This window comes from Microcaecilia unicolor, chromosome 8, assembly GCF_901765095.1.
Source record: "Microcaecilia unicolor chromosome 8, aMicUni1.1, whole genome shotgun sequence".
Lineage (NCBI taxonomy): Eukaryota > Metazoa > Chordata > Amphibia > Gymnophiona > Siphonopidae > Microcaecilia > Microcaecilia unicolor.
Genome location: NC_044038.1, coordinates 67360829 through 67385667, shown reverse-complemented (window position 1 = coordinate 67385667; position 24839 = coordinate 67360829). Strand labels below are relative to the sequence as shown.

General features: G+C 44.6%; 1 protein-coding gene across 2 annotated transcripts in view; it reads right to left on the bottom strand.

Annotated features, from left to right (window-relative positions):
* LOC115475459 (basal cell adhesion molecule-like) overlaps nucleotides 1-24839 on the bottom strand; it is a 99289-nt gene that overhangs the window by 26117 nt on the left and 48333 nt on the right. For both annotated transcript variants that reach the window (XM_030211191.1, XM_030211192.1), the window contains exons 4-8: nucleotides 8851-8921; nucleotides 6749-6845; nucleotides 3329-3511; nucleotides 2050-2174; nucleotides 1062-1218 (exon numbers count right to left, since the gene is read on the bottom strand). In XM_030211191.1, coding sequence (XP_030067051.1) covers nucleotides 1062-1218; nucleotides 2050-2174; nucleotides 3329-3511; nucleotides 6749-6845; nucleotides 8851-8921 — 633 coding nt within the window. The remainder of the gene's footprint in view (nucleotides 1-1061; nucleotides 1219-2049; nucleotides 2175-3328; nucleotides 3512-6748; nucleotides 6846-8850; nucleotides 8922-24839) is intronic.

The following is a 24839-nucleotide window of genomic DNA, read 5'->3' as shown; positions in this document are numbered from 1 at the left end:
ATGTCCCTGCATTCTCTCCTTGCCCCGTCACTTTGATCCTGGGGAACTGAGTTCGATTCCCACTGTAGCTCCTTGTGACTCTGGGCAAGTCACTTAACCCTCCATTGCCCCTGGTACAAAATAAGTACCTGAATATATGTAAAACGCTTTGAATGTAGTTGCAAAAAACCTCAGAAAGGCGGTATATCAAGTCCCATTTCCCTTTCCCTAATGTCCCCCTAATTCTAGAAAGTTGCATGCCCAATATTACGATTAGCACACAAAGATGCGTGTGCAAGTTGTAAAATAGTTTCAATTATGCATTTAACAATAGAATAATTAGATGTTAATTGACATTAATGACCAATTATTGGCTATAATTCATCTTAATTGGCGCTAACTAGTAGTTACACGCAGAGCTGCCATTAGTTGGTATTTTATAAACTGTGCAAACACAATCCAGCATGCACAATGGCGTGGACCTGGGAGCGGCATGGACAGGTCAGGGGCGTGTTTAGAACTTATGGGCACAGATTACTGAATACTAGCATTAATGGGGCCAATATTCAGACTGTGGGAGTTAGTCAGGGCAGAGCCCAGGCTGTTTCCAGTGACTGGCATTGAACATCCTGTTTATTTTTGGCCAGTTTCAACTTAACCGGCCAAGTCAATATTCAGTGTTGGCCAGTTAAGTTGAAACTAGCCAAAGATAGTCCTGCTATTTCGGCAGCCCAATTTGGCTGCCAAAGTGAGCCTGCGATGCGTAGAATATTGGCGCGATATAGCCGGTTATCTGCTAAGCTCTGACCACGAATATTCAGTGGGCAATAACTGGCTATATCCCGCTGAATATTTACGGATAGCCGGTTAAGTGCTATTTAACTGGCCAGGAGCCGTTCCTGGCCAGTTAAATCACACCGTAAGCGCTCATGCCAAAAGTTGGGCGTGTAAATGTGCGCATAATTGTCTTTACAGAATCTGCGCTTAGCACACATCATTCTGGTACCTAACTTTAGGCGATCTATAGAGAATTACCCCCTCTCATGTGATCTCATCCCATCCCTTCCCTCACCAAAACTTACAGTTGACAAAGATGTCTACGTTCTTGGTCAGTAGGATCTCAGGTGGGCTGTCAAAGTCCAGGGTCTGGCATTGGTAAGTGCCACTGCTCTCTTTTGTAACATGTTCCAGGACAAGCAGCCCCTCCAGGTTAGACTCTATCTCCTCGTTTGTGTTATCCTGAGGAAGATTGGGAAGCATGAAGATGAGCAGAACGCACAGGGAGTCTGGGGGAGAGGAGACAGTACACAGCTTGTGGGGAAAGGAAGCATAGCAGGAGTAGGGGTGACTAGAAAAAGCACAAAGGGTCCGATATTCATACCACTGGATTTAGCCGGACTGACTCCCATGGTCGGTGCTGAGTCCAGATATTCAATGTTGGGTCTTTTCCAGTGACTGGCATTGAATATCCGGGTGTTTTTTGGCCAGTTTCAACTTAATTGGCCACGCTGATATTCAGCACTGTCCAGTTAAGTTGAAACCAGCCAAAGACAGGCCTGCTATTTTGGCACCCGAATTTGGCTACCAAACTTAGCCAGCGATGCGCTGAATATTAGCGGATGGTCAATTATATCTCGCAACATAAGCGGTTATTTGCTAAGTGCTAACTGGCAATATTCAGCAGGAGATAACAGGCTATCTCCCACTGGATATTGCCGGATAGCCAGTTAAGTGCCATTTAACTGGCCAGGAGCCGTTCCTGGCTGGTTAAATGGTTTGGAATATCGGGCGGATAGTATGTGCAGGGGTTCTCAACCTATTCCTCAGGACACACCCAGCCAATCAAGTTTTCAGGATGCTTGCAATGATATGAATGAGATTTGCATACAATGGAGGAGTGCCTGAAAATGTAACTCATGCATATTCATTGCAGATGTCCTGAGGACTGGGCTGAGAACCCCTTGGACAGTGTAACAAAAATGGAAGGAAGGGACAGAGTGTACAGGGAAAGGAGATCATACAGGGGGGTACAAAGGAGGAAGCTTGATGATATGTAGGTGGAATCCTTACAGTCACTTTGTAGAAGTCATATGTAGGTGGAGGGTACCCATCAGCTTGACATCTCAGGGTTACATTATCACCTTCTTTGATAAGCAAGGGTGAGAGAAGCTCAAAGTTCACATTCTCAGTATAATCTGTGCAGAAAGAAATGCACAATGAGATCTCCAGCGAATGAAGATGTCTAAAGACACCAGCAAGAATGCAGAAGCGAGACCGGGAGAGGGGGGGGGAGAGATAAAACTAATAGAAAATAATTAGAGAGAGGGAGAGCCACAAAAGGAAATTGAAGGAGTAGAAATAGAGACATACATTTCCCAGAAGTTTTGCATTTGAAAAAAAAAAGGGGGGGGGGGGGGGAGAAATGAAAGACATGGTAGATTAAAAAATCACTGCGTTCTCTTAGGCTTCCGCAACTGGTGTCCTGAATTGTTGTAGCTGTCCGAATCTTGCTGTGTCTGAGACAAGAACCGCATTTGAGTAGAAATATTGTGCATGGTGTGTATATATGTTTCTTAACTATTTTTGCTTGAGTAAATATGAAGAAATCTGATGCACAAATGATTTATATCCCCACTGCTGCAACCTGGGTCGGGACTGGGATTCAAAAAAAAAAAAAAAAAAAAAAAAAAGCCGATGACTCCTAGAATTGTACCCCACATCAGTATTACCAAGAGACCATTACTAGGGATCATTAGCACCATTTTGAATCTTGGTGCTGACCAGGTGGCAGCAGAGGGGAATCACTACCACCTGAGACCCACAAGACCACCAATGCTGCAGTGATATTCAGTCCACTAACCAGTTACACAGACAAGTGCATAAAGTTAGAACAGCAAAAAGACAGTCCCAACTTCATCTGCAAAGAAGGGGCTGCAGAATGAATAAATACTGGGGAAAAGGGGGTAAGAGATAGTGGCAGATACTGCATAAGTGGGGGAACTGGCAGGGTCAGGGAAATGAGAAATGGAGCGTTGGTAGAGGAAAGTGGTAAGAATAGGGAAGTCATAGGAATGAGAGATAAGGTGGAGTAGGAGAAATAGAAGAGGAGATGGTGGAGGGAATGGGGGATAAAAGAACTGAAAGGATAAGAGAGGGGAATATGGAATAGACTGCTTCCCCCCCCCCCTCCCCCATACAGTGCAATATGTGGGAGGTGGGGAGAAGAAAGGACCATCAGACTGCCCCCTTCCCCATGCTTACGGTGTAGTATGACCTTCCCTTCTTACAGTACAGTGCAAGACAAGTTAGAAGAGGTGTGGGAGTCCCAGACTGTCTCCCCCATACTCACAGTGCAGTTTCAGACTGAACTTCTCAGAGTCCACACTCTCCGTCTTTCCTTGTGGCATCAGGTACTGAAGTCTGCAGTAGAACTTTGAGTCTTTGTCCTGTTTGGTAGGTCTCAGATAGAGTGTACTTGAGACTGAATGAAGTCCTGAAGCTTCCTTGACTGTGCGGGACACCAGGTATATATCTGTAATAAGAATACTCATCAGAGGCAGAATGATGATGAGCTGAGATGTTTCACCATGTGGGAGATCAAAGAAAAAAGCACAACTGGGCCTTCAAGACTGAGACAACAGGAGTCCTTTATTGCAGTCAGACCCGAAACGGGCCGTGTTTCGGCGTAAACAACGCCTGCCTCAGGGGTCCAATTAAAATGTCAAGTACATAAAAAGGAACACAGTAAAAACAGGTTAATGTACGACTCCATACATTGCTGATTCCGCTGCAGCTGCTGAACCAGCCTCAGTCTAGGTTTTGTGAAGCTCTTTTCTTTCCTAAGCACTGTCTTATTCAGCTCACTCTATATCATTTACCAAGGCGGCACTGGAAGGGAGGGGGCATTTTAATTGCTCCCCTAATGCAGGCATTGTTTATGCCGAAACATGGGTCTGACTGCAATAAAGGACTCCTGTTGTCTCAGTCTTGAAGGCCCAGTTGTGCTTTTTTCTTTGATTTGTTATTTATGTTTACTGTTTCACCATGTGGGAGGGCATACACATATCCTATATAATAATTCTCACCTCCAACGTTCTGACTTGCCTGGGACCGTGGCTCATTCCGAGTTGGTCTGCTAGGCTCTGTAGATCAGGCTGACATCACCGTAGCCATTATGATGTCAAATTCAGAACCCGGGGGGAAAAAAAAACATGCCTTACAGCTGATCCATGTCCAGAGGAGGGTCGCTGGACATGGGTGGCTGGAGGGGGGGCAGGGGAGAGAGGAGAGGTCGCTGGACATGGGTGGCTACAGGGGAAGCAGGGGGTCGCTGGACATGGGTGGCTGGAGGGGGGCAGGGGAGAGAGGAGGGTCGCTGGACATGGGTGGCAGGAGGGGGGCAGGGGAGAGAGGAGGTTCGCTGGACATGGGTGGCTGCAGTGGGCGCAGGGTGAGAGGAGGTTCGCTGGACATGGGTGGCTGCAGTGGGCACAGGGGGACAGGAGGGTCGCTGGACATGGGTGGCTGCAGGGGAGCCGAGGAAAACCTTGCTAGCACCCGTTTCATTTGTGTCAGAAACGGGCCTTTTTTACTAGCCTGTAATAATATCCATGTGAGACAAAATGATTATTTGAGGTGTCTCTCTGTATGCATAGGGTGCCGGCATTAGTGGCTTAGGGACCTTGCTGCTGCCTGCCAAGTTTGGTAAAAGGAAGTTCTGGCCACCTTTAGAGAAAGTCTTTAGCTGACAGCGTGTGGGGATCCTTATTAGCTAAAGTATTTATATTTTGAGGTAGGGGTAGGGCGTGGCAGAGAACAGTTTGTGCCCACCCACTTTGGGCTCAGGCCCACCCAAAATTGGCTGGCTGGCTACGCCACTGATCTATATATCAAGCTCAGCATGAACATCATGGACTCTTGGGCTAATGCATTTCAACTAAAACTGAACAAGGAAAAAACACACTGTCTCATCCTCTCATCCCAACACAGCACAGACAACCCCACAATCATCAACACCCCAGACTACATCCTCCCTATCTCAGACAGCCTGAAAATCCTTGGCATTACAATGGACCGCAACTTAACACTAGAGAGCCAAGTGACATCCACGACAAAGAAAATGTTCCATTCAATGTGGAAGCTCAAAACATGTGAAGCAATTCTTCCCGAGGGAAACATTTCGCAACCTGGTACAATCAATGGTACTAAGCCATGTAGACTACTGCAATGGAATTTATACGGGTTGTAAAGAACAAACCTTAAAGAAACTCCAGACCACTCAAAACACGGCAGCTAGGCTTATCTTCGGAAAAACGCAATTTGAAAGCGCAAAACTCCTCCGCGAAAAACTACATTGGCTCCCGATCAAAGAACACATTGCTTTCAAAATCTGCACCCTGGTTCACAAAATCATCTATGGTGAAGCCCCGGGTTACATGACAGACTTGATCGACCTACTAACTAGAAACACATCTGAATCAACACGAACGTACCTAAATCTGCACTACCCAAGCTGCAAAGGACTCAAATACAAATCAACTTACGCAGCCAGTTTTTCCTACATAAGCACACAACTGTGGAACACATTACCAAAAACCTTGAAATCTACGTACAACCACCTAAACTTCCGGAAAATACTAAAAACCAACCTGTTAAAAAAGGCATACCCTACCGATCCAACATAAATGCCTGATTTCTGCAACACAACGAAACTAAAGAACGTAATGGACATGATACAACTCTTCCATTGTACGATTCCCAAATGTGGCTGTGCCACATGAACTTTATCTTACCACAACATCACCTTGTATTTGTTCACACCGGAGTCTGCAAACGCCTCTCTGGTACTATGTAAGCCACATTGAGCCTACAAATAGCTGGGAAAATGTGGGATACAAATGTAACAAATAAATAAATAATAATATCCATGTGAGACAGAAGGAAGAGCTGAGGTATCTCACTGTATGGGACAGCATCTATATTTATTTATTTGTTACATTTGTATCCCACATTTTCCCACCTATTTGCAGGCTCAATGTGGCTTACATAGTACCGTAAGGCATTCGCCAATTCCGGTAAAGAACAAATACAAAGTGATGTTATGATAGAATAAGGTTCATGTATTACAGACACATTTGGGAATCATAGAGAGGAACAGTTTTGTTGTATCCTTTACGAGCTTTAGTTTCCTTGTGTAGCAGGGTTCAGGCATTTAAGTTGGGTCGTATGGTATACCTTTTATCTAGGCAGATGAAAAGAAACTGATGGGGAAATGGGTGGTTGCTGCACTACGGAATGGCTGGTACATGCTCAGAAAGGCCCATTTTCATATCTGTAATAATACACATATGAGACAGAGTGAGGAGCTTAAATGTCTCACTATATAGGGCAGCATCTACATACCTGTAATAAGAATATCCACATGGGACAGAGTGATGAACTGAGGCATCTCACTGTGTACGACTGTATCTAGATATCTGTAATAACATCCAGATGGACAGAGTGATGAGCAGAAGTGTGTCACTGGGTGGTGCAATGTGTTTCTCCTTTATCATCTGACTCCCTGTCATGAGCATGAGTTGTGGATCAGCGAGTTACAAGCACAATGCAATGCCACACCTCCAGCATGCAGCACTTTCCAGCATTTGTGGTGGTATGGCTGATATAGCAACTCAAGAACATTCATATCCTCCTGTAATGTGCATGTTAATGTGGCAATAAGAGGTTTCATTAGATTTCCACCAGTGAAAAGGAATGGGCTTGTTCTCACCATCATTGCGTTCAGTCGTGGCAGGCAGCACCTTGCCATTTTTGTACCAGGTGATTGTTGGAGCTGGATTCCCATTTTTCCCAACACATGTTCCAATCTACAGAGAAGATGAAAACACAGTCACCCTCTTCATCCTCACTAATTCTGCCAGCACATCACAGAAAGGCAAATATTAGCACTCAATCCTCCCAGTTGTTCTTTCTTTTTTTTTTTTTTAATCCAGTATTTATATCTTGCTTCTTTTCTCTCCAGTACAATGATAATCAGGCTAGGATCTGGCACAGTGAGCCTTCATTGGCACTACCTGGAGAATGTTTTCACTGTATTATTCCCCCCCCCCCCCCCAAACCACCACTCATACTTAATTGGGTCATTATAGCGACCACATAGCACGACTCCCTTCAGAACAATACAGCCATGGCCCCTTGCTCTGACCATTTCGCCATCACTTCCACACAATGGCCATAAACTCTTTCCTCCTCCCTCGCTGAGGACAGATCTGAGAAATAGAAGTCTCAACCTGGGAATTGAACCAAGGACTAATTTTGTTTCATTAACTTAAATGAACATAAATTAGCAATTAAAGATGTAACTGGTTCAGCGGCATCTTTAATATGACCATCTGAGAAATCGAGAGTGGGAGAGGCGGTCATGCTCCAGGATCTGAGCGCATGAGATGCCCCTCCCAGTATGACACAAGAGGAGAACGTCTGGGAGATAGAGTGTTTTAGCTTTCTATTCTCCAGTATGGTTCAGGAGAAAAAGCTCTGGGAGTTATGGTGTAAAACAGTGATTCCCAAACCTGTCCTAAGATCAGTTTGCATACACTGCCTCCTTGGTATGCAAATCTATCTCACAGATATTCATTTTGGATATCCTGAGAACCTGACTGGCTGGGTTTCCCCCAGAATAGGTTTGGGAATCACTAGTGTAAGAGATGGTCCCTCCCAGTATAGCCCAAGAGCAAAAGCTCTCGGGATTATGGTGTAACTTATGGACCCTCCCAATATGGAGCAAAGACAGGAGTAGGATGATCTGGCCCTTTCAATAACCAGAGGAGACGTATCTACTATAATAAAACGGACCTCCAACATTCTGAAGCTGACTCCATGGTTTCAGGGTTCGTAAGTTCATAAGGGTGTCACATCTCTCTCTGCCCCGCCCTCACGTAAAAACGTGATGACGTTGAGGGCGGAACAGTGAGAGTGAAGGGTACGTCACACGCAAAAGCTGACCAACCAGAGGTGGGAGGTCGGACGCACAGCGGCGAATCTATCTAGCGTTCACTGGACCTGCACGCTGAGCTATGCACGGCAGCGGAGAGATTTGGACGGTATCGTTAGGGGCAGGGGAGACAGGAGATTCGCTTAGTGGCTGGAGGGGGGGGGCAGGGGAGAGAAGAGCATCGGTGGGTGGGTGGCTGGAAGGGGGGGCAAGGGAAAATGGAGAATCACTGGGTGGCTGGAGGGGGGCCAGAAGAAAAAGGAAAATCACTGGGTGGATGGGGGGGCAGGGGAGAGAAGAGCATCCCTGGGTGGATACGGGGGGGGCCCAAGAAAAAACGATAATCGCTGGGTGGCTGAAGGGGGGCAGGGGAGAGAGGACAATCGCTGGGTGGCTGGAAGGGGGGGCAAGGGACAGAGGAGAATTGTTGGGTGGCTGCAGGGGGGCAAGGGAGAGAATTGCTGGGTAGCTGGAGGGGGGGGGGCAGGGGACAGAGCAGGCACACTAGCACACAGCAGTCTCACTCTCTCTCTGTCACAAACACACACTCGCACATTCACTCTCTCTCACACACAGTCACTCTCACACACACACTCTCTCAAACATACACACTCCGACAAAAACCTTGCTAGCGCCCGTTTCATTTGTGTCAGAAATGGGCCTGATTTACTAGTAAACTCTTTATTGTATATACGTCTCCCCTGGTTATTGTAAGGGCCAGATCATCCGACTCCTGTCTTTGCTGCAGGAGAAAAAGATCTGGGAGTTACAGGATAAGAGATGGCCCCTCCCAGTGTGAGATAGGATGAAAAACTCTGATTACAGAGTAAGAGGTGGCCACTGCCAGTGCTAACAGCTGATACTGCCATACTCTCTACCTCAGATGCTGAAGATTCGGTAACGGACAACGTTCCTGCATTCTTCTTGACTTCCTGGAGTTCAGGGGGTGCTGAAATGAGAAAATAAGAAAGGAGTTTGTTAAAAATAATCTGTGAATGACATGAAGGGAAGGGAGGATCCTAACTCCATCATATCCATGTAAAAACATGTTTGTGAGTACAGCAGTCCATGCTCATATGTAAAGTCTACCAGGCTTATTTTCGAAAGAGAAGGGCGCCCATCTTTCAACACAAATCGGGAGATGGGCGTCCTTCTCCCAGGGTCACCCAAATCGGCATAATCGAAAGCCGATTTTGGGCGTCCTCAACTGCTGTCCATCGCGGGGACGACCAAAGTTCACGGGGGCGTGTCGGAAGCTTAACACATGGGCGTCCTCGGCCAATAATGGAAAAAAGAAGGGCATCCCTGAGGAGCACTTGGCCGACTTGTCCTTTTTTTTTTTTTACTGCCAAGCCACAAAAATGTGCCCTAAATGACCAGATGACCACCGGAGGGAATCAGGGATGACCTCCCCCTACCCCCCAGTGGTCACTAACCCCTTCCCACCCTAAAAAAAATGTTTAAATATTTTTTCCAGCCTCTATGCCAGCCTAAAATATCATAAGTGCAGGACGTCAGACTCATAGAAACAGAACGAAGCCTTGCGCCAGAAGAAGAGGACCTCGGCTGGTGGGGGTTGGGGTCCCCCGCCAGCAAAGATAGGCGATGGCGGCGGTGGGGGAGGGTTGGCGGCAGGAGGGGGGGGTCGAGAGGGTCATCGGCAGGGGGAGTCCAGGGCCAAATCTACGGCCTCCGTGGCCCCATGTAGCTACGCCACTGGTGGGTACATATGCACATACTGGGTAAATTCTATACATGCTGCCTAAAAATCAGTGCCAAAAATTCTACACACTGAGTGCTACTCTATAAAGGATACAGGTCCTTTATAGAATAAGACTTAGGGCATAAACCGTGCCTAACTTTAGGCACTGACAATTGTGCCCAGGTTAAATGCTGGTGCCAAAATTAGACATAGTTCAGCTGAATTCTGTATATACGCAAGTAAAATGCTGGGACACCCCTGAAATGCCACTAGCTGCGCCCCCAAAAATTTACACACATTAGGATTTCCGCACGGATCATTATAGAATACGATCCGCACGTAAATCCTAATTAAGGCCCATTAACAAAATTAATTGGCTGTTAGCAGCCAATTACTGATGCTGAATGGCTTGTTAAGCAATTAAGTTGCACACACAACTTTAGTTGTTATTTATAAAATCCGGGGTATATTGTAGCATTCTAAACATTTATGCCCATAACTCATGCGTAAACGCTATTGCCTAAGTTATAGAAGAGAAAAATTGAAAAAATATAAAAATAATAGAAATCTAAAACTTCAAAAAAAGAACAGAGTTGTAAAGTAAGTGGAACAATTTGTATAAATAGTCACTAAACTTAGGGCATGATCATATCAGATGATAATGACTATCTCCTTCTGTAAATAAAGCCATAAAGCTGCCAGTAAGCGCAACTTGTCATGCTCGCTTGCCCAATAAGGACTAATAGTTTCTCAACAAAACCATGCAATCCAGTTCCTGTTCCAATCAAAACTACAAGCAAATAGGTTCAGAAAGTGACCATAATACTTATCCAGTGTATTCCTCTTAGAGGACAACAGTTTGTTCTACATAAAACATAATGAGGCTGGTATTCAAGTCAAGTTAACCACTTCTCTATTTAGCATTGAACATGCAGTATTACAAATAAACACGGCCAGTTTCTAGTCATATATAGCAACCCTTGAACACTTCAATGTGACTCACTTAAACTGACCTTCTTTTTGAATCTGTATGGCTTCCTGGGGACCAGTTTTCAAAAGATTAGTCCAAGTAGCTTAATAAATTACCCAAACAAGTCTTGTCTTTCTAAAATTCTTCTCCTTTCCTTCCCTCACACAGATGTAGACTGGAAGGGGAGAGAGAGGTATAAAGTGGTCAAAGTTAAAATTTGCCCAGACACTGCTGATAGTGAGGTTACTTACCTGTAAAAAGAGGCTCTCCATGGACAGCAAGATAAGTCAGCCACACACTGATGACACCATCTGTTAGCGCCATGGATGGATTAGCTCTCCCAGTGCTCAAAAAAGCCTGATAAAGAGTCCTTCTGAGCATGTGCCAGCCATCCCATAGTGCACTGCCCACCTGCTTCCACTCCAATATGTTACAGAGAGGTAAGCAGGTTCTTCCAAGAGGGGAGGTGAGTGGATTTGTGTGGCTGACTTTTCTTACTGTTCACTGAGAACTTCTATTATAGACAAATAACCTCACTTTCTTCATGGACAAGTAGGATGAGTCCACCTCACACTGGTGAGTCTAGCATGGAGTGTGGTTCAGAGTAGGAAAAAAGGAACATGATGGTCCTGTTGATGTGCAACATGGAGACCACCTTTGAAAGGAACCTTGGGTGTTTCCAGATGGTGGCCCAGTTGTGACAGAACTAGGTGTAGGGCAGGTAGCCAATGAGTGTTTGTAGCTTGCTGATGCATCTGGCAGACACGATTACAAAAAGGAAGAGGGTCTTCTAAGTGAGGAATGCATTCAAAGGTATTTAGAATGAGCTGGTGCAGGACAATATTGAGGCATCCCACAGTGTGGTAGGCTGGTGAATCTGAGGGTGGAAGTTCACTTTTGTGAATTGTGAGACAAGATAATATAAATCTAAAACTTCAAATAAAAGAACAGAGTTGTAATGTAAGTGGAACCATTTGTATAGTCAGCAAACTTAGGGCATGCTCATATCAGATGATAGTGACTATCTGCTTCTGTGGATAAAGCCATAAAGCTGCCAGTAAGTGCAACTTGTCCAATGGGTCATGATATGTGGCAATGACAGAGGTGGTTTTGAGGCCAGTGTTGACAAAGGTGATTATGCATTAGAAGAATTGCAGGATGGGACAGGAGAAAGGATCCAAGTGCATAGGGATACACTATGCTTGGAACTTCTTCTATCTATATCTATAGAATCTCCTTGTGAACTGTTGTCTGACCACTAAAATGGCCTGCTGCATGTCCTGAGATAGGTGGAGGGAGGACAGGATCAACATCCACATTATTAAGGCAAGGGTGAGCAGGTTGGAGTGTAGGGCAATCCCTCCATATTGGGTGACCACTACAACCAATTTAGAGGTATTCAGATATTTGAGCACTCTGACATCCTCATTGCTGAGATCAGGAGTGTCAACTGGTGATATAGAAAGCTGGGTAGCCAATTTTTGGAAGAATATAGGGTTAATTAGGTTCTCTGGCAATGATATCAACTGAGGTGATAGTAGGCACAGGTTGGATGGGACATTGGGAGTGTCTGGGGATCCTGGTTTGAGGGAGAGTAAGGACTGAGCAGTCATACTCCCATGAATTGCATTTGGAGGCTAGTGCCACCCCTTCACTGTTAGATGATGGTGGTTGAAGAGTGAGGCTCCATTGGTGCAGGAGTATCAAGGTCTCTACCAAGATGGGTGCAGGCTGTTGGTGACCTATACAGGTGAGCTTGGGCTTTTGAAACTAGAGCTGGTATATACTGTGTAATAAATTGGTTGAAAAAGTACAAAAACAGGTTGAGGATAGTGGTAATAGCCAGTGTAGGAGGTGCCAGAGTGGGTGGAGTCCTCCTCTCTTCATGGCATTGTTAATTGAGGTGCCTAATTCATGAGATTTGCTGCATTTAGAGGTGCAGTCCAGGGAGGATGTCAGGCTGAGGCTGTGCTTCCTGTTCTTAAGGCTTAGGTTGGTATGGTGGCTGATGCTTGGCACAGTGAAAGGAGCTTTATCAGCTTTGCTTCTATCCTATTTTTCATCATTTGAGCAAGCTCTGTGGGGCTTCCCCATGCTATCCTTTTTTGGAGCACTGAGGGTAGAATCTGGTGCTGTGGAGATGGTGCATGATTGGTGAGATGGGCAGCTCCTCAGTGCCATACTGATAGGCCTTGTAAGGCACAGTGGGCAGACCAATGACACCAAGATGATCAGCCTTTTGTTCAGCAGAGGGCGGTGCCCTTCTATTTGTATCCTGGGAAATGCCATGGAGACCAAAGCAGAAGGCTGGAGGAGGAGCCAGGGAGTCCAGAGTTGCATTGTGGTAGATCAGTGTGGAAAAGAGGCTGATATCTGATGGAGTGGGTAGACCACTGGAGCCCATGCAAAGGCTGGGAGCCTTGGAAGGCACATCCTAAGGTCCAGTAGCAGACTCAAACTGATGGGAAGGCTCAAGGCACCAGGCATAGTGGTCATGGCTGATTGTAGCATTCATCTTCTTATTGTACCTGGGTTTTGGATCAGCCACTTTGGAGAAGTGATGAAAATAAATATGAGGAAAACTGAGAGGATCCATCCATTAAGCTAGGCAGATGAAAAGAAACTGATGGGGAAATGGGTGGCTGCTGCACTATGGAATGGCTGGCTCATGCTCAGAAAGGCCCATTTTCAGGTCTTTCTGAGCTTTAGGAGAGTTAATCCATCCATGGTACCATCACCAGTGAATGACTGACTCATCCTGTATGTCCATGGAAAAAGTCAGTGTTCACTGGGTAATCTTATCTGGTTAAGACTGGCCACACAAACAGCACTTCTTTTTTTATTTCTATCTTATTATTTATTGATATTTACCCCAAATTTACAAGATTACTCTTGAACCAGAAATACAGAAAGTAACAACGTATGAAGAATCTTTCAGGAACAATATTCAAATTCTTTCTTCTTTAGACCACGATACATTGAGAAAGGGGAGGTCCAACATACTTGGGAGTAGATATAAAAGAAAAATGATACAAAAGAAAGGCTAAACAGGATATCCTCAAATATTAATCAAATGGAAACAAAATTAGATAATTTTCTTCAGATCTAGAAAAGCCTGCAGTTTTTCAGGGGCAAAACAACACATCTGACTCTACATTTATATAGAAATGCCAACAGGAAAGTGGCTCCCAGATTTTTCACCTCATCTCATTTTGAGAAGCTTTTCTTCTTTCCTGGGTGACCTTGACAACATTCGGGTATATCTGCCCATAAAGCAAATCCTGAGAGTGTCTAAAATATTGCTTCATTATTGAATTTGCATCTTGTTCAAAAATCATAGACACTATTAAGGTAGATCTTTCTGTTAATTCACTAACTGATTTTTCAAGAATAGTTGAAATATTTTTCAAATCTAAAAATGGATCAGGCTCTTGGTCTGCTACCTCACCCTGGACATTTTTTATAGCAACTGGCAAGTAATACATTTTATTTATAGGCAGCAAACCTTCTGGGGAAAAGTTCAATATATCCACAAGATATTTCTTAAAAAGATCGGGGTTGGCGGGGGGGGGGGGGAGCACAAAGATACTTTGGAAAATTTAAAAGTCTTCTATTGTAATTTTCCATTTGCTCAATCCATCAGTGAACTGCCAGTCTATCTACCACTGCTGTATTTTTAAACACCTTGAAGGCATTTTACCTCTACCTGAACCTGTTCTACTTGAATTGTAAACTCAGATTTTAATGTTTCCACAGTCAAGGCATCAAACTTTGGGCCCTGCTTACTAAGGTGCACTAGCATTGCCCTGGTTAGCATGCATTTGCATGCTACTTGCGCTAAGAGCCCTCGAGCGAGTTGTTTCACGCGCTCGAGGGCTCTGATCATGGGGTGGTAGCAAATGCCGGTGCTAGTATGGCGCTAACAGTCTCTAGCGCCGGAGTTTGCTTTTGATCTGCCTGTTAGTGCGTGCACAAAATTAGCACGTGCTGTGTAGGCGCCCATAGGAATATTGTGGGCGCCTACATAATTAGCGCGCACTAAAATCACTAACACGCCTCTAGATTGGCTTAGTAAACAGGGCCCTTTGTCACTAATGCAGTTACCTCTGCTGTTGTTTTTCCAAGCGTGGAGTTAAGATCTTTTAGTGCGATTCCAAAGTTACCACTGTAGGAGTGTGTACTGTAACTCCTTTGATTTTCCTTCTCAGCAGCCCACCACTCAGCGCGCTGCCCTCACTAGATGCATCCAACACCTCTCCAGTAGCAGCACACACCCCAACAACCAATGCTGACATGGCTGCTGGACATGGCGGGATGTTTGCAGCTAGAGGAGACAAAAATGTTTCATGCTCCAAAGAAGTGGATGCTTCTTCGTCCAACTCCAAAGCACAGCCCTCACTCCCAGAATAGATCTTCAAGGGCCCAACAGTGTAGCCGTCCATCTTCTGCTAACTCGGGGACACAATAGAAGCCGGTGGGAGAATGGTCTTGATGACCCCTTTCCTCTTCATTTCAGACAACAGACTGTATAGAACACAGCAGTATGCCTGATTTTTGGCTTAACTAAATATGACAGAATTTTGGTTGCCCATTGAGGCTAGAGTTCTTTTTAAACTGGCCTGTTTTTTAAATATAAGATATTACATGGACTGGCACCAAAGTATTTATACTCTCATTTCTAATTTATTCTCTCCTTAAGAGACCGAAGGCTACATTGTTCAACTGTGTTTTCCTTTCCTTCGCCTAGAGGAAGGAAAAGACTATAAATGTTTGAAACGACACTGGTATTTCAAGCCACCAGTCATTGGAAATAGTTTGCTGGGACATTTGAGTTATCTCATTCTTATCTGTCACGCTCTTTCAGAAATTTGTACTACAAAAAGATTATTAACCATAATTTTAATTTTGTCACTCTTTTTTAACCGTCCTCCCAGAGGATTGTTCTGGCTCTTGATCTTACTGTAACCTGATTTGAACTGTAAGGTGTAAGCAGGATATAAGACCAGATGTTATGTTATGTTAACTTCAGGAAAACAGAGTTAAGAGTACTCAGCTGAATGATCGTCTCGCACTCAGTGTCAAGAACCTGATGCCATCTTGGCTACATTCGCAAACAGCAATTCTAAAACTAACTAAACTAAATTTACCTGATCAATTATATTCAGTAGCCTGACTTTAACCAGAAAAGCCCACTAAATATCCATGTTATCTGGATCAGTTCAACCAGATATTGGACTGCTGTACATGGGCATCCTTATTTTCTCATTTTATGAATATTTGATTTTTGTTGTGTATATTTTTTCCATAGACTGTACAGATTGGAATTCAGACATGGAGGTTAGAATGTGCTCAGTTCCAATGATATTTTCAAAAAGGATCTGTCAACACAGAGCCTATTCTAAAATACCTGGAGGAATGCACCTTATTTGCCAGCATGTATAGCAGGATCAGCCAATTTACACTCCCTACACTTCTCCCTGGGAACTCTGTGCATCATGTAAATGTCTCTTATCTGTACCCTTCTCCTTCACTGCCAACTCCAGACTCTGTTCCTTTTATTTTTCTGCACATATGCCTGGAATAGACTTCCTGAGCCAGTACATCAAGCTCCATCTCTGGCCGTCTTCAAATCTAGGCTAAAAGCCCACTTTTTTTTAGGCTGCTTTTAACTCCTAACCCCTATTCACTTGTTCAGTACCCCTGTGTTTTATCATTCCCTCTTTAAGTAATTCCCTCCTTATCCCTTATTTGTCCTGTTTATCTGTCTTGATTAGATTGTAAGCTCTGTCGCGCAGGGACATGTTTAGTACACAGCGCTGTGTGCATCTAGTAGCGCTATAGAAATGATAAGTAGTAGTAATAGTAAATATGTGCAGGTGGCTTCCACATAGAGTTGGTAGCACTTAGCACATGAAAGTGGCAATTTCACGGTAACTGGAACCACTTCCATGTGTAGGTGCCCCATTTTACAAACCTACATATGTAAGTAGTAGTGCGAAGTAGTGCGGCCATAATTTTAACTTGGTTTCATTTTGTAAGAGGGATTGACTTGCGTAAACCTCTGGCCAAAGCAAGCACGTGCATAAAACCTATGCGTGTCCTTGAGCTAGTCTATAACCCGATTAGGAAATTTTCTCCATACATGTGTATTCCCTTTGCAGAATGTGAAATACATGTGTAGATTTTAGTCTCCCCCCAAGCCATGCCCAAATTGCCCCCACCTGAAATCTGTGTGACGTTGATCTCCACATGAGCCCAGCAGCTATCCAAAATTAGTATTTAGCCAGGGGTGTAGCCAGACACACAATTTTACGTGGGCCTGAGCCCAAAGTGGATGGGCATGACAACTCCACCCCTCGGCTTGGCATCTCTGCTTCCCCTCTCCACCAGGCAACTGGGTGTCTCTCAACTCCAAACTCCACTCTCCCAACCTCCCAGTACCTTTTAAAGCTTTCAGTTATTCGCCGGCAGTGAGCAGTGACTCATACCTGTTGCTTGCACTGGCCCCGAGCCTTTCTTCTGATGCAACTTCCTATTTCCACATAGGCGGGACCAGGTCAGAAGGAAGCTAAAGCCACCACAAGCAGTGGGTATGAGCTGCTGCTCACTACAGGTGAAGAACTGAAGGCAAAGGGGAGGGAGTGAAGTTGAGACACACCCAATAGCCCTGCAGAGGAGGGGAGGGAGAGATGCTGGGTGTCTTCAGCTGGTGGGGTTTGGAGATCCCCGTCAGCCACATCACAGTTGTGCCACTGCTGAGTAGGCCAGTGCCCACCTGGGCCCTCCTGTGGCTACCCCACTGACACATACATGTATGCGATAAGCACATGTAAATGCCACCATATACCTACAGTTATGTTTCTAAAATAATGGACTTAATTTTTTGTTGTGTCTTTATGAGTTGTTTCTTTATAGTTGCAATATACATGTGTGTGTAAGCACATGCCCCATTCATGCTTAATTTCTATTCTGTTGAAAATTTACTTTTTTTTTTGGGGGGGGGGTAAACTTTTGCATCCAAGAGCTGTCATGGATACCACACATAAAGAGTACAGTGGCAGATAAGGACCATAATAAGTACATAAGTACATAAGTAGTGCCATACTGGGAAAGACCAAAGGTCCATCTAGCCCAGCATCCTGTCACTGACAGTGGCCAATCCAGGTCAAGGGCACCTGGCATGCTCCCCAAACGTAAAAACATTCCAGACAAGTTATACCTAAAAATGCGGAATTTTTCCAAGTCCATTTAATAGCGGTCTATGGACTTGTCCTTTAGGAATCTATCTAACCCCTTTTTAAACTCCGTCAAGCTAACCGCCCGTACCACGTTCTCCGGCAACGAATTCCAGAGTCTAATTACACGTTGGGTGAAGAAAAATTTTCTCCGATTCGTTTTAAATTTACCACACTGTAGCTTCAACTCATGCCCTCTAGTCCTAGTATTTTTGGATAGCGTGAACAGTCGCTTCACATCCACCCGATCCATTCCACTCATTATTTTATACACTTCTATCATATCTCCCCTCAGCCGTCTCTTCTCCAAGCTGAAAAGCCCTAGCCTTCTCAGCCTCTCTTCATAGGAAAGTCGTCCCATCCCCACTATCATTTTCGTCGCCCTTCGCTGTACCTTTTCCAATTCTACTATATCTTTTTTGAGATACGGAGACCAGTACTGAACACAATACTCCAGGTGCGGTCGCACCATGGAGCGATACAACGGCATTATAACCTCCGCACACCTGGACTCCATACCCTTCCTAATAACACCCAACATTCTATTCGCTTTCCTAGCCGCAGCAGCACACTGAGCAGAAGGTTTCAGCGTATCATCGACGACGACACCCAGATCCCTTTCTTGATCCGTAACTCCTAACGCGGAACCTTGCAAGACGTAGCTATAATTCGGGTTCCTCTTACCCACATGCATCACTTTGCACTTGTCAACATTGAACTTCATCTGCTCGTTTTTCGTCGTTTGTAGGGATTGCGCATTCTTCCATGTCCTGTGGCTGATCTCTCTTGTTTTTCAATGCCATAAACCAGTGTTTCTCAGGCTGATCCTGAAGTACCCCCTAGCTGGTCTGGTTTTAAAGATATCCACAATGAAAACACAATAACTAGATCTGCAGGCACTGCCTCCACTGCATGAAAATTTCTCTCATGCATTTTCATTGTGGATATCTTGAAAGCCAGAGTGGCTAGGGGGTACTCCAGGAGCAGCCTAACACTTTCCATTCATTTTCTTTACAACAAAGGCTCCGCTGTGCTCATCAGAGGCTTTCCCGAATTGTGTTAGGTGTTTGCCAATGGCAGGCTGTTCCACACATTCACCATCCTTTCTGTGAAGTGTGAACAAATATTTTCTAATGTTATTTCACTCTACTCCCCTTCAGCCCCATACGATGTTTCCACTGAAACCTTCTTTCTACTTGTGCATGATCTATATGCGTGAACTATCTGACTGCTTTAAGCATATACCATCTCTTCCTCCTCTCTTTTGGTGTATATACACTGTGTCTGGGGAAAAAGTGAGCCCCCTAAACATTTTTCAGTAACAGCCGCACACCTGCACCGAATTAATTAAAATTTTACATGCATAAAGTGACTTCTATTGCAAAACAATGTAATTTGTGGTTTCGTAGAAATCCACCGTAACATTACTGAGATATCAAATTTTAAATACTACCCAAAGGTTAGCATTTCTAACACAGTTAATGTCAACCTCAACAGTGCAAATGTTTAAATCTGATGTTCAAAGTATCCCCCTTTCGCACAAATATATTTACGCAGTCAGTCCTGCCACTGGTTCACTGCTCTGTCAATGATACTCAGATCGAAGTGGCCCCACACTTCAATCATTCTTTCAGATGGTTGACATTACAAATCTGGCAGCAGCAGACTCATCCACCAAACAGATCTGGACTGAGTCTTTTAACTAAAACTCAATCTTCTTTTGACATTTTATCAACATGCAATGACGTCACGGATGACATCAGCGAGTAAATAATTAAGTCATGTCGGACACTGAGATTTGTGACAGCAGCTTGTAAAAATGAAAAATCTCTTAAACGGGACGAGGGATTCCTATGTAATTTGACATCAGTGATGCAAATCGATTTCACTTTGTGAATGTAAAATTTAAATTAATTCAGTGCAGGCTCGAGGTTGTTATTGCAAAATGTTTAGGAGGCTCAACAGGGTTTATCCGGCTAATTTTTGGAGTTAGTGCAAGAAAACTGAAGATATGATTATCTCCCACCCTCTATCTGGCTAAATTATGTGCAAGCTTTAGCACGGTAAAAAGAAACAGTGTTGGTTGGTGGCGTTCCTGGGAAGTGATTTTACTTTGTCCTACCAGCAGCACTTTCTGGACAAAACTACCCAGGTCGGTCAAGCTGCAGAAATAAATTTAAAGTTATCAGAACACGTTTATCCAAGTATAGTAAGGCAGAAAGTTTATCCAGATGACAGTCTGAAGAGCCAATAAAGTTAACCGGGTAACTTTAGCAGAATAACCAGGGCCGCCCCAAGGGCTGTGTAGGTGGTGCAGCCACACAGAATGCAAGGAAGACAGGGGCACAAAACTTGCTCCCCATCAATAGTCTCCTTTGCAGTGGCCACGGCACAGTGGGCATGGTGGTGGTGGGGCACTAGGAGGTGTGCCACATAGGGCACAATTCCAGCTCGGTTAATCCTGGGGAAAACTTTGCTGCTCGCCAACTTGCTGAATCAACATTCACCCATGGATTCTTTATAGGTCACTCAAATTTGGCTTCCAGGGCAGATGAGTATGCAAATTAAGTACAGAGGCGTTAACAATCAATATTTGGAATTAATTGGCAATGATTTTCTCTGCACTAATCACTATTCTATGACATCTGTGCCTAAATTTTCTAGCATGCAACTGAAAGGGGCGTGGCCATGGGCGGATCAGGGGCATTCCTAGAAGCACAATGTTCTAGAATACTGTTATTGGTATGCCCAACCGCCAAAAATTAAGCACCAGCATTTCCAGCAGGTTTTAGCAGGTGTAAATTCTGGCACCTAAAAGCTAGATACGAAATCAAAGGGCGCTCAGTGAAGCACCCTTTCTAGAATACTAGCTAAGCATGGATCTTTCTGGTGCCTAACTTTCAGCATGATTTACTGAATCCAGCCCTTAAGTCTCATTTTATTGGTTTTTGGTTACACACTGCGGGGGTTGATGCTGTAAGTTTGCGTTATAGTCGTGTGCTGAAGCTTAGCACACAGCTTCCTAATTCAAGCATAATGCCAAAGGTTTGCTTCCTAATGCGGTTACTAAATAGTAAGCACATAGAATTTGTACAAAAATTGTGCGCTAACATAAGAGAACGCATTGGAGGCACCATAAAGGCAACCTGGCAGTGCCTGAGGGCCCAGAGGCTCCCCCCCCCCCCCCCCCCCCGCAAACTACAACCCCCCCCCCCCCAGCCCCACCTTAAAGGGCCCTTGTGGTCTGGTGGCCTCTTCGGGGGCAGGAAAGATCCCCCCACTCTTTCCTGCCCTCTGCGGCTACTTTACCCGGCGCCACTACATTTTCAAAATGACTGCTCAGATTTCCCTGCAGCTGTCTCACAAGGACTGCTGAGATCCGCAAGGCTACCGCAGGAAGTCTTGGCAACTATTTTGAAAACATGGCGGCGTCTGGCAGAGCAGTGGCAGTGGGCAGGAAAGAGCGGGGATTTTTATGCCCCCAAAGAGGCCACTAGACCCCACCAGAGTCCTTCAAGGTAGGACCAGGGAGGGCGCGCTAGTGCGCAAGGTGCAGAGGGTGGCGGGGTGGATGGGGGGGTGCAGGCAGTGCCTGCCCAATGACCCTTATTGCCTGGGATCCCAGAGAACTGTCAGTCCATATTGAAAAGTTCAATGCTTCCACTTTAAACCTTCAGCACAACTTTAGAGCACTCCATTCCTGATGAAGCCATGTTTCTAGGTGAAACGGTGGTCCCCGTTGAACGGACAACGAAGAGTGCTGGACTCAAGCTAAGTGCAAGCCCCTTTTTTTCGTTATGCTGATGTGTTCAAGGTTGCTGTTAGAAAGCGACCTTATGATTGAAAAAAAACATCTAAGTATGTGAGGAGTGACTTATTTTGTCCATTTTTCAATTTTGAGGCATAAGATTTTCTAGCCCATGTTATGTGGATTTTTTTTGCCCAATGATAGAATCGTAGCGTGTGTTATAAAACGAACTGAATAATCCATAACCATGCACTAAACCCTAGGTAGTTTAACTGCGGTTTCTGAGGGCTTTTTCTCCACTTCACCAACTAAGCACTAGCCATTTTCTTGCTAGAGTTTTTTGTTTGGTATTAACTGTCAGTCCACCCCTGACTGGAGGCATGCACACAGTTTTACACTAGCAGCATCTAGAGATGAACACAGGTCTGAGCACCAAAAAACTGTATCAGCACCTTGCGTTACACATGCACACGATATACCAATATTTATGCGCAGAATGGAATTGCACCACATGTGCATGTACAGTATATACAGCTCTAGCTGCCATCAGTGCAGAGCCAGGTGCCTTGAGCAGTCCAGCTCTTCCAGCCCACCTACCCTTCAATTGTCTTAAAAAAAAAAAAAAACTTCTGCTCTTCATGGAACCAAAAAATTAAGTTGTGGATCTCATATCCTGGCAGTAAAGAAAAGAAACAGGCATAAAATTCCCACTAAAGTGACTGCAGAAGAATGAGCTAACCTTTTAAGCCTCCCAGACTTGGCATTGAAGCCCTGCCGTTGTTCTCGCCTTTCAGTCTTCTGCTCACTTTTCTGCATCCGCGCAGAAGAGCTAATAGCTTCATTATTTATGTATTAAGTTGTTTATATTCCACTTAAAAACTAAGTGGATCACATCATAGCACACATTAAAAAAAACAGGAGTAGCAAATAATTGTAGATTTAAATATGCTGTGTCCTGGTGTCCAAGGGGTCCTTTTACTAAGCTGAGGTAGAAGCTGGCCTTGGCGTGCCCTTATGCGGGCTTTTCCCACAAGCTAAGGCCATTTTTACTGCAGTCGGAGAATGGCTGATTTTCCATTTTTTCAATTAATTTCCACATGCTAATTAGCATGCAGCCATTAACAAAATGACCACAGGAGGACAAGGGCTCACGTGGTAATCCTGCCCTAACCAATTAGTATGCAGTAATGCAGATGCGCTAACTGATTAGCATAGGAATGCTTACATCCTGCCCCCAGACATGCTCCCTTCCAACAAATATTTTACAATATTTTTTAGGGCGTGGGTAGCACGCAGTGATTAGGAACTTACTGTGGGATGCCTGAGCACGTCCCATGGTAAGCCCTTTTAAGCTGCGGTAAGCACAAGCTAGTACTTACCAAAGCTTAAAGGACCCCTACACAAGACTTTGAACAGGGTTAGCACATGCACAAGATCCCTTTTTACATCTGTGTGTCCACAAAATTAGGTGCTAAAGTTGTATTAGGCCCGAACAAAGCTTAGCACCTATTACTGCACTGGCCCCTCTGTGGGTTGCCTCTTCCCTTGTCTACGTTCTTTTTGAGGTACAGCCTTCATACATGGGCAGAATATTCAACATAAGGTTGCCCAAATGAAATGAATAATTAAAACATTATCACCAAACACAATAGTAAAATAAATGAAAGAAAATAAGAACCAATAAGCTCTCATGTTGGCTCAGTTGTCATCCCAGGTACACATCTCACCGTTACTCCCTTATATTGTATGGTGAGCCCTCCAAAACCCACCAAAAATGGACTGTACCCAACTACAATAGTCCTTATGCCTGCAGATGTCACCTATATATGGGTAGGTTTTTGGTGGGTTTTGGAGGGCTCATACTTTCCACCACAAGTGTAAGAGTATGGGCCTGGGTTCCCTTCTCTACAGTCCACGACACCAATCCCTAGGCTACTCCAGGGACATGCTTGCTGCTCTGTGAAACTGGCCATAACATCTGAAGCTGTCATAGAGGATGAAATGTACTATTTCTTTCACGTCTTTGGGGGATGGGAGAGGGTCAGTAACCACTGGGGGGGAGTAAAGGGGGGGTCATGCCTTAATCCCTTCAGTAGTCACTTGGTCATTTAAGGCACCTTTTTATGACTTTAGTCATGATTGAAATCGGTCCAGACCAAAATGAGCAACCTTTAGCCCTGGACATTTTTACTTTCTCACATTATGGCAGAAAAACATCCAATTTCTGGGAACGCCCAAAACCTGCCCCCAACACAGCCTTGACATGTCCCCTTGGGAGCTGGACAAACTGCATAGAAAAACATCTAAGACTGTGTTTCGAAAATAGCGATTTGGATGTTTTTGCAAGAAAAATATCTATCTGCCACTTTATGCCGTTTTTTAGATATTTTTCTCTTTCGAAAATAAGCCGTTAGGCACCTAACTGTCATTTCACCACAGTTTTGGTGCCTAGCTTTTGGCACACTATACAGAATGAGGAAGACAGTGTCAATGTTGACTTTATAAACTTGGCTTAAAATTGGTGCCTTTTTAGACTCTTCACATAGGCATCATGTTATATAATTAACCCCTACACTGGTTATTGATTTAAGTGGTAAATGGATCTTGCTCTGAGGAAAGGGATGTTAGCAGTGGTGTGCCACAGGGATCTGTCCTCGGGCCAGCTCTCTTTAACATCTTTGTGAGCGATATTGCAGAAGGGCTGTCTGGTAAGGTTTGTCTCTTTGCAGATGACACCAAACTCTTTAATAGGGTGGACACCCCAGAGGGTGTGGATGGCATGAGGGAGGATCTAGCGAAGCTTGAAGAATGGTCCAATAATTGGAAACTAAGATTTAATGCTAAGAAATGAAAGGTCATGCACTTGGGTTACAAGAATCCAAGGGAATGGTACAATATAGGGGGTGAAGTACTATTGAGTACAAAAGAAGAGCAAAACTTGGGGGTGATTATGTCTGATGATCTTAAGGTGGCCAAACAGATAGAAAAGGTGATGGCCAAAGCCAGAAGGATGATTGAGTGCATAAGGAGAGGGATGACCAGCAGGAAAAAGGAGGCGATAGTGCCCTTGTATAAGTCTCTGGTGAGGCCCCATTTAGAATGTGCAATCCTGGAGACTGCACCTACAGAAAGATATAAATAGGATGGAGTCTGACCAAAGGGCAGCTACAAAATTGGAAAGCGGTCTCCGTCGCAAAACATATAAGGACAGG